Here is a 9,957-nt window from a genome sequence, read left to right as displayed (position 1 = left end):
GTGGTGCAGGTAATTAAGCGGCATCTGCTGGCAGAGGAGCACACACCGCCAAAAGCTAACATGTCCGATCATACACACAGATTGGAATCAGAGTTTATCAGCACGATTCCACTGCTGTGCCGCTAACACACAGGTTATGTGGCTGGATGAGTCTGTGATACTCATTTATCACGTTGCAAAAGTTTTTTTTTATTGAATTCCAATAACATACCCAAGATAACATAACATCATATCACATCATATCACAATACATTAACATACGATATGTTACATTCAAACAGCATGCACAAATTGGATTATAAATTAATAGATGGATTCAACATTGGAGAACCAATAAGAATCACTGTCTTTTTTAGTCTTTGAATGACAAACATGTCACAGCTCCAAGCTTTGTAGTGCCTTCCTGCCACTGCAGGCCGGTGTAGGATAACCACACGTGGGCGTCCAGATGACCCCGTGCACTGTCCATCTCAACGTGCACATGAGGCGGGTCAGTGCTTGACTGTGTGTCTCTGACTGGCTTCATTCTATCAGACGGATCCATTTCCTCAAGTGTCCCAGCTGTGATCGGTGCCTTCTGTCATTTGGAGGTAAGAGCTGATGGCGTCCCTCAGCCCCTCGCTCACCAGGGAGTTGTCCGACTCTGTCCTCTTCCTCTTGAAGAGCATGGACCTGGAGGACACACAGAAGGATTTGACGCTGTGATGAGTACAGTGATGCATTGTTGAGGATAATGTGCCTCAAAAGCCTTTTCCCACACTAGCCCAAGTTTCTCTTTTCTTTATTTGTTTAGTGGTGCTCATTGTCTGGAGCATACTGCTCTGAACATATATACAGGAACAAACACTCAAACATGGCAGTTACCCGTTGAAACTACAGTCCTATTTACTTGCATTTTTATTGTATACACACTTCTCGCTGAGTTTACGCAACACTGAAACCCAAATAATAGTATAATAATATATTAATAATAATAGAGTTGTCTAGAATGGCTTAGTAGAGTGCATACTTCCTCCAGATCCCAACTGTCCCCTTACATTCAATCGAGATGTCACACACTCAGATATACAGTTCCCTTCATCAAGTTTCATCCTCTGAGTTATTAAGAAATGCCCTTTCTCGCAATGGTACTCCTCAGTGGAGGTAACTAAAACGGAGAATGAGGAACTTCACTGAGATAGAATGTATCTATTGTTTGAACCAGGAGGCCAGCAGGGGATTTCACAGTTCTCCACACCAAGAGTGACACCTTGTGGATGTCAACATGAGTAGAAAAAGACAGAGAGTCTGCTGCACCTGCTTATGTCCTTCCAGTTGATGGTCGGCCTCCTGATAGCTGTGGGTACAGGCCTGGCCTCTCTGGGGTCACTTAAACCCTGGATGAAGCAAGGCGCTGTGAGTCGACTGGACAATCCGTCTGGACGCTCTGTAAAAGAGAGTTCATTCACATATTAGCTCTTTTAGGGTTTGAGCGTCGAGGTGAGGAAACCGAGTTTCAATCTCAGTACAAACCTGAGTAGTGTTCCACAAGGTGATGCAGGGAGGGGAAAGTGAGTCCTGGGGATATGTACACCCAGCCATTTTGGAGCTGACTGATGCGGTAGTGCTTCACATCATCGAGGTACGAGGAGTTGGTTCTCCTCAGGACCGACAGCGAGTGGCAGTCTGCAGACAGAAATAGCACACAGATTCAGCATTGAGACTTAATTGCTTTTACCTGTTAACCCATAGGAGTAATCTTCTAAGGCAAATTAAGTAATTACATTAAATCAAACTCATCACAAATTACTTTCACTGAGTTCCAGTCTTAAAGAGACAGTTCGCCCAAAAAGGAAAACTCACTCATTATCTACTCACCACTATGCTGAGGGAGTCAGAGGTGAACAGTGTTGCAGCCATATCCAATACAATTGAAGTAAATGGCAAACTGAGGATACCAGAGGATATTTAAGCTAAAAATATGAAGTTGCATTGAGTCGAATTTGAATGTCAGGGCTTACAGACACTTGGATGACACAATAGGAGCAGTATGGAGGTGTTATATTATCTTTTTCTGTTGTTTTACTACATCTAAACAATCGATCCCCAGTGACTTTGATTGTATTGGTATCTGCTGCAACACTATTTACCCCTGCAACTCCAAAATCGAGGGGAAAAAAGAAGCCTCTAACCTCTCTCTGACTCTGACTCTCGGACCAGGAAGGCGCCATTCTGGTTACTTGGCTGCAGCAGCAGCTCCACAGCTTTGAGTCTGCTGATGCCTGTGTACAACCACCTGAACACAGAGAACATACGTGCAGCACACAATCAGACTGTGGGGAATTTTATGTTTGGAAAGTCCACTGGAACAATGACAGAGACATCTCCCCCGCTGGAGGAGGAGTGAAAGTGCAGGAGGCAGAGGCTGACGTCACATCACATCACTGGAGAGAACAGAGGGCTGGTTCCGAACACTGAAGTAAATTTCATCTACACAGAGACCCCTCCCACGTGTCAGGGAACTCCCCGCCTTTCTTCTAACTAATGCATATTTCTCTGGTTTCTCTCTCACACTCATACACACGCACGCACGCACGCACGCAGGCACACACACACACACACACACACACACACACACACACAGTACAGAGTTGCACATCATCTTCCTGACTAACACGTACCTGTGTGTCACCTTGGCAGTGTAGTTGTTGGGAATGTAGCCCTCGTGACCCGTGGTTGTGGATCTCACCATCATGAAATCCGAATCGCTGTTGGAGAAAATAAAATCATGATGACTAATTTGGGTCTGTCTCAGTGAAAACAAGGGGGAAGGTTAAACGTGTGGAGTTACATCACGTACTCTGATATGATGGTAAGCCTTTCTCCCATGTACATGGTCAACTCTGTGTGACCCAAGGACGGGTAGTTATGGAGGGATACAATCGCACTCTCCTGGAGGCCTACAGAGGGAAAGATGACATGAATATAATAAATACAATTGGATCTGTTACATTTTTCTTGTTTTTATTTGCTGTGGGGATTCTATCTACCTTCTGCCACAGGCTCAGGTGGAGTTTCAAGGATGGGGTCGCTGGATCGAAATTTGATGGGGCAGGTGCCCATGTTCTTTGGCTCCTTACCGATTTGAACTGGCTCCTGCTGCTGTAACAGAGATGCAGAAAAAAGGTTGAGATATGAAGCATGGTTAGAAAATGGTACGTCTTTAAAAATCTTAAATAACATATATTCATAATTGTATTATTCTGTGAGCTATTACATTATGACTCCCACCAGCAGCTCACAAATGCTGCACACCTTTTGGTAAAAAGAAACCTTGCTGTAACAGGAAGGCGCTTCACCACAACAAGAGGAATAGATATCCTGTGTTAAATTTCCATCCAACATGTTTGTTACACCACATGAGAAAGATTTATTTAAAATGATAGAGTGATGAGATTTTACCCTCACTATCCATTCTTCTTTTTTGACTGGGTAGCATCAAAGTTAATAAATTATCTTCAAAAAATTAAAAAAATGGAACCATAGCCGAGTCCTCCATTTATCTATCGAGCATTATTCTACAATACAGCTGATGAGGCAGGAGCTTTTTTTATATCAGAGAGGAAAAGTCAGGTCATTGAGTGAACAGTAAAAAAAAGTGAATGAAAATAAAACAAGACTTTATTGAAACCATGAAGTTAATTTATGTCATGGAGAAACTAAGCTTTTCAGTAAAGCTGCAATTAAATAGATTCAACATTTATTACCATGTTCAGTCTTTTATGGTACAATATTCTGCTTTGATTGCGATGAAATAAGAGGATATTAACCTGATTTTAACCTTGTTTTTACATTTAAACTATTCTTGTGATACATATGTTCAATTGATCGGTGTTTGCAAATTAAAACGCTTGTGTTCAGTTTAATTATTCCTGTTTGTGTGTATGACATATCTTAAATTGTTAAAATTTTGGTGCACAGCAGCATGAAACTTTGTTCTCGGTTGTCTCAAATCTTATTTCTTACTGTATATTCCCCTTGCTCCTATTTCCTTGTGCTGCTGTGTCAATTTTGTATGAATCATTCTTATTGGGGTAGGTGGATATAATATGTTAGTGACATCGAACCTGGGTATTTCAATTAATGAATTAAGCTTAATAGATTTTTGAATCATTGTCACAAGAAGGAAAGAAGTGAATGGAATATTTTTGAACTCTTCAGGTAACTTAAATGTTCTCAAAAGGTAAATCTCCCTATAAATGCTTTATTTGTTTGTTTGTTTTTATTAATATTATGTTCACCACTTTATCCTTTTTCCAGGTATGTTATTCAAAGTTTTCTATTTTGTCTATATATCTGTAAAACATAAGAGTAATAATGAGGACGATCAAAGATGTAAAGGACAATCTTTGAATGACTCAATAAAAATATGTAAATGCAAAAAAAAGAAAAAACTTCCTTCAAGAAAAAGACCCAGAGCAAGTGATGTACTCACCTCCTTAGGAGAATAATAAGTGATAAGGATTTTATCAGTCAATCATTTCCAAATCCTCTTGAGGAAAAACATGTGTCTGCTTGAAGAGTCAAGGCTTCCTGCTTGCTCTTTATATGCGGCATGTGGCCCTGCTGCAGCTTCCTGTGACGCCCAACCCCTTAACAGCTCGGGCTGATCTCTGTGGTGCAGGATGTTTTCAAACAGAGCCAACTGTGCATCACTTGTTTACGGAATTCACGGTTTTGTGTACGTAGGCAGAGTTTACAAATACATGTACATGCATCAATGAGGAGGGGTGAAGTACGGTGACATCATATCACAAGGACAGCTTGTGTTAGAGAGGTTAACAATCTACTGAGCCACGTTTCGATTGCCAGCCCAGTGCTCAGATTACACTCAGTCATGTTAGAGTCAGATAAGAGTCAAAGCTCTGCAGAGGCATGATGAAGCTTCTCCTCTCGACCTCCTCCTGGCCCGATCGATCTGCACTCACCAGTTCACCCATCATGCTGCCACTGCAGAGTGCACACTGGCGATGCGGGCATGTAAATTGAAAATGTGAAAAAGTCAAAAAAATTCAAAATAACATACCTAAGGGAAGGTATAAATAACTTGTATTATTGTTTCGGTCTCTGCTAAGAGAAACATCGAAACTCAAAGTTGTTGATAAGACTTTGACATTTTCTATTAAAATGATATATCCCCTCTCTGTCTTTAATGAGATACAGGTTTTTTTAGATGCTGTGGATGGAATCATTGAAGCATCTTTATCTCAGCTGATCAGATTTGTGCTGAATCACTGAGAAGGGCCAGAGTAGCCTGTAAGAGCAATATATCAGAACCTCAATGGTTCTTTATTGTAATATCGCACGTTTACCATTTAGTACCATGTTCAATGCTTTATGGTAAAAAATTCTGCTTGGATCGCGATGAAAGAGAGATATTAGCCGGATTTTACCGTTTAACTGTTGTGATAGATATGTTGAATTGATAACTGTTTGCAATTTAAATTCTTGGTTTTCCTTAAATTATTTATGTTTCTGACATTTTCTAAAGCAGATTTGGATATGTAGAAAAGCAATGTGAAATAAAATGCATTATCTTAAACTGTTAAGATGGTAGTGCACAGCAATATGAAGCAACTATATAGTTTCTTCTTATTCATTCTAGATTACATTTTTATTTCTTGTTTCTTATTTTTTTAAGCGCTGTTATGTTTGTATGCAATATATTTTAGAGTTTATTTATCTTTGACATCAGTCGAGGAAAACTGTGTTTAGCAGTGATCTGTGAGATGACTTGAACATCAGATTAACACTTGCCCATGTTCTCGACATCTTTTCAGTTTTGAGTCAATCTACTCATCGCGCTTGCACAGCAGCTTACCAGTAGTTTTCTCTCAGAGCTAAATATAGACGCCTCATCTGTGACACCAGTTATCACAGAGGAAATAAGAACAAGTGTGGCTGGAAACGATCTCACCATAGTAACCTCAGTTTTCCACTAAGAGAGGCAAAGTACAAACTCATATGTTCTACTTTCTCTTCCTTTCATTTAAACATGTCCTTATGTCCTCACATTGACAAACAAGCAGTGCAAACATGTTCTCGTGTTGTAGCTTTATTCAGTAGTAATATAAATGAGTTGAATCAGCAGACAGTGAGAAGCACCACTGGGCTCCTCAGTGAAGGAACTCAAGACGTTTCACATCAGACACTACTTGTTAAAGGTTGTTAAAACATCAGTAAGTCATCTAATCAACTGAACAAAAACATTAACACAAATCAAAAAGAGAGAAAAGGGAGACGATGAGTTCACTTACAAAAAGAAAGAGTCGACTTACTGGAACACAACACTGAATGTTCTTTTCATGTTCTCTGCTCAGCTTTGACTTAGTTCAAGTTAGTGTGCAACGCTATGCAATTGTTTTTCCTTTACATCACTTGTTCTGGCATCATTTTAATTACACACCGCAAACCTATTTCTGTAGCTGTACAGAGATAAACTCAACATCAGTATAACCCACATTTTGAGAGCCCACATCAGAAGAGATCAGATAAAATAACAAAAGTCTTTTACCGTGCAATTAAATGGAAACACAAAGTTACAAAGGAGGATTTCTATAATGTGTGTGAAGACAAAGAATGTGAAAATAAAATAAATAGAAGAGGGTGACGATGGACAGTTGAGTCGACAAAACGGATTGACCATTTCTATATACAACACATCTGAATGTAGTTACGGTTTCTAGAATGTGACTGACAGTGTATTCAATATAATATTTAATAATATGCATCTGTTAATATATTTATTATACCTGCTTTTCTAATCACACAGTTTGTTACAGATCCTCCTGGTGCTGAACTGCCTAGGAGTGGGATGATAGAGAAGGAGCGGGGAGAGGGCACATAAGTTACTATGGGAGGGAGCAGGGGGTTGAGGTTGGGGTTTAGCAGGAGACTTCCATGGTCTGGGGTCTGGACTGGTTGTCCAGGCCCCCGGTGGCACTGCCCTCCAGCAGGCTGTTGAGATTGTTGCGACTGCGACTGCTGTCCATGGAAGTGATGCTGGAAGAGGAGGTGGTGCGTGAGCGAGCCAGACGAGTCATTCCTACTGTCGGCACTGGAACAGAGAAACACCCATTAATATGCCACTCACACACACACTCACTCACTCAGTGCAGTGCTGGATCACTTTCACAGCTCAATACAGCACCAACTAAATTGCTCACCATGCAAACAATTCTCAAATATGGAGACTCGTCAAATTAAACAAATTAAGTAACAAAAAAGAATGCACACGTGTCCTTTGTAGAAACAAATTAAAACAGAACAAAAGCAAACTACAGGATTGGCAATCCAACTCAACTGATGGGAAGCAAAACCAGCAGGTCATGCAAGAAACTAGGACACTGAAGACGGATTCCATGCTATCAGGAGAAACTAAACTCCTGCAGGGAGATGAATGTGTGTCAAAGTATGCAAAACTATCTCACTGTGTGATACTCAGCGTATCCACCACACTGTTTGACATCTATGTAAAACTGCTGCTCTCGCGAGAGTTTCTGCATACATTGACATTCATCCAGGGTGGAGGCCATAGGGTTCAGAGCATTCTAGTCTGGCAGCTGCCTAAGAACCTGATACCTGATTCGTTGCTCAGGTGACTGAGAAGAACGTAGGGAACTGGAAGCAATGATTGAAGAAAGGAAGAAGGAGAAAGGGAGAAATGTTGAAAAGGTAGCTCTTATATTGCTTTATCCTACCTCAGTGTGTTTGTGATTACAACTGTGGCTCTATAACAGCAAAACACGGAAGAAATGGTGGTATGTGTGCAAACTAGAAGCCTAGTTTATTGCTCTCTTTGCCTTTTCTATTTCGCACTGTGGGCAGTGTGTTAATGAGGGAAAAACAGCTTTTAGACACATGCTGAGGTGTTAAGATTTATTATCCACAGTGCTCTGTGCTAAAAAAAAAACACACTCTTTTTAATCTGTTTAATCCTGCAGTGGCATTTACTCAACAGTGGGACTCTATGGCATTTGAAGCAATGGTGACATATTAGGTACACCCCAGAGTGCCTCCCATGGTGAAGGGTTGGGGAACGGGAGAGAGCAAACAAGAATCACACACACACACACACACACACACACACGTGTCATATCTGTGTGGCCAGAGCAAGAAGACCTTTATTCATGACTTCATCCATTCATGGATCAGAGTCTGTTTGGTGCTGTGAATCAATATGGTGTGACAAATTTGTTTAATTTCCTCTGTGCAGATGAATGACTGTAAAAATCTAAAGGCCTGTTTAAGTATGCACTATAAGTCTCTGTAAAAAAAGACTGCATCATTAAACAGATCTGGGTAGAAAAGTAAAGCACACCAGGCAAAACAAGAGTTTTTTCAGAGCCAACTCTGAACTGAACACGAAATTAATTTGCTGTTCAGTACATCTCGAGTACTATTCTTATTTCTGTCATGCTAGAAGCACATACACCTCAATACACCTCACCTACTGAGGGCTGTGGGTGCCGCACACTGCAAAGAGCACAGAGGAAATGGAGTCAGCATCTACCTAGCTGCACAGGCTGCCTCTCCGTGATCAGACCTTTTCATGCATTGGTGGCCACACGCCAAACTCCATCAGCAGGGGTTTTTAACAACAGCTCTGAGACGACTGTGGTGTGTTCAGCCCTCAGCGAGCAACATTGGTCACTGCACTCACGTCAACAGGAAATTCAGCAAAGAACAGAGACAAACCTTGACCACAAACACGTCAGCACAAAGAGGTGTTAGTCTGTAAACAATCCTTGGACAGCGACGGTTTACCACAGCTAGTTTAGAGCAGTTTTATTACATATTCAGATGTTTTTACTCAGCTGAGGTCAAAGATGTGAACATGTTTACTTACTGTAGCCCATGCCCTGAACAAAGTACTTGAAGGCCTCAGCAAGTTTCCCTGGCTGTGAAAAGAAAAAGGGTAAACATTAGAAGATGATTTAGACATAACACGGTAAGATTACAATACTGTGTGTCACAAAAACTAAAAGACCCACCTGCACAACCTGGGGCAAGCCTCCACAGTCAGCCATCTGAAAGAACATCATCAACCTCATGAATAAATCGTTTCATCAATAACAAAATGAATGCCCATATTTTGTACATTGTAAATCTTTCACCTTTAGCAGCGTGGTCTTGGTTGGATTTAGCCTGGAATTGCACTCCACCTTAAAACATTAAGGACAGATTAATACTGAGCTCAAAAAACAAGGCACCAAAGCATATCTTTTAGTTTTATGAAAACCCTTCCCCAAGCCTCTTCAGTTACTGAGATGTTAGCAGGTTGACTCACCACAGCCTCCACAGCAGGGGAGGTGTCACCAACCACCAGCAATGAAGGGCACCTGCATAGCAACAGATTAGTCGGAATCATTCTCAAAAAGCACTTTGCATACTCAGACAAATGTGCATCTGTGTCTCAAAACCTACGTTAGTGTGTTGACTGTGTCCTCGTTCAGACCCACGATGGGCCTCTCGATCTCCAGGTCATGACGACTAGTACATGGAGACAAATTATGAATTTGTGGAGCAGAAACTTTTTTAGTGCACCTCATTATTAAACAAAACACAAAGTCCTTTATTCTTTATATATTGTGATACATTGCTTTTTTCTGTATCTTACTATTGGTAAGAGCCACAGAAAAGGGCCAGGTTGTCCTGGTTGATGTCTTGGGCGATATGGAGACGGTAGGTCTGGATCAGCTCCTGGTTCTCGGTCAGCTCGTCCTGGTGAACAGAGAAGAGTTAGTAAGATCCAAACCGAAAGTAATATAGGTTGAAATATAGAAGAGCTAGATTCTAAATAAAGTGAATGTAAGTTCTTTGTTTTGAAATAACACAAAGCGGTTTGCATTAATCATCCAGACCAGCTGTGGGATCGAGTCAGTAGTCAACATGCCACAATCTAGCACTCTTTGCATC

At 41.0% G+C, this 9,957-nt stretch overlaps 2 protein-coding genes across 3 annotated transcripts in view; both read right to left on the bottom strand.

The window, feature by feature from the left end:
* Nucleotides 1-248: 248 nt before the first annotated feature.
* On the bottom strand, nucleotides 249-4,634 carry sla2a (Src like adaptor 2a). Of its 2 annotated transcripts, none has more exons than XM_053441880.1 (8): nucleotides 4,475-4,634; nucleotides 3,030-3,141; nucleotides 2,840-2,939; nucleotides 2,661-2,747; nucleotides 2,172-2,275; nucleotides 1,513-1,665; nucleotides 1,297-1,426; nucleotides 249-672 (listed from the first exon to the last, which is right to left on the bottom strand). In XM_053441880.1, exons 2-8 carry the CDS (start codon nucleotides 3,100-3,102, stop codon nucleotides 549-551), a joined length of 771 nt encoding a protein of 256 aa, XP_053297855.1. In that variant the 5' UTR covers nucleotides 3,103-3,141; nucleotides 4,475-4,634; the 3' UTR covers nucleotides 249-548. The 2 variants fall into 2 exon arrangements, with proteins under 2 accessions (XP_053297855.1, XP_053297862.1); XM_053441887.1 differs by having other exon boundaries at nucleotides 3,030-3,138; nucleotides 4,475-4,620.
* Nucleotides 4,635-6,078: 1,444 nt separating this feature from the next.
* ndrg3a (ndrg family member 3a) overlaps nucleotides 6,079-9,957 on the bottom strand; it is a 29,998-nt gene continuing 26,119 nt past the window's right edge. The window contains exons 10-16 of the mRNA XM_053441867.1: nucleotides 9,659-9,762; nucleotides 9,466-9,531; nucleotides 9,329-9,380; nucleotides 9,156-9,203; nucleotides 9,033-9,068; nucleotides 8,888-8,939; nucleotides 6,079-7,096 (exon numbers count right to left, since the gene is read on the bottom strand). Of these exons, the coding sequence (XP_053297842.1) occupies nucleotides 6,924-7,096; nucleotides 8,888-8,939; nucleotides 9,033-9,068; nucleotides 9,156-9,203; nucleotides 9,329-9,380; nucleotides 9,466-9,531; nucleotides 9,659-9,762 (531 nt within the window). The 3' untranslated portion in view covers nucleotides 6,079-6,923. The remainder of the gene's footprint in view (nucleotides 7,097-8,887; nucleotides 8,940-9,032; nucleotides 9,069-9,155; nucleotides 9,204-9,328; nucleotides 9,381-9,465; nucleotides 9,532-9,658; nucleotides 9,763-9,957) is intronic.

The sequence above is a fragment of the Pleuronectes platessa genome, chromosome 2 (assembly GCF_947347685.1).
Source record: "Pleuronectes platessa chromosome 2, fPlePla1.1, whole genome shotgun sequence".
Classification (NCBI taxonomy): Eukaryota; Metazoa; Chordata; class Actinopteri; order Pleuronectiformes; family Pleuronectidae; genus Pleuronectes; species Pleuronectes platessa.
This window is presented reverse-complemented; position numbering and strand designations above follow the sequence as displayed.

Bases quoted from the DNA above. Each gene is read 5' to 3' on its own strand.
- sla2a (XM_053441880.1), bottom strand. From the start codon at position 3,102: ATGGGCACCTGCCCCATCAAATTTCGATCCAGCGACCCCATCCTTGAA. The intron at 2,748-2,839 runs GTACGTGATGTA...TTTCTCCAACAG, and splicing joins AGGCTTACCATCATATCAGA to CGATTCGGATTTCATGATGG. The intron at 2,276-2,660 runs GTACGTGTTAGT...CTCTGTGTTCAG, and splicing joins ACTGCCAAGGTGACACACAG to GTGGTTGTACACAGGCATCA.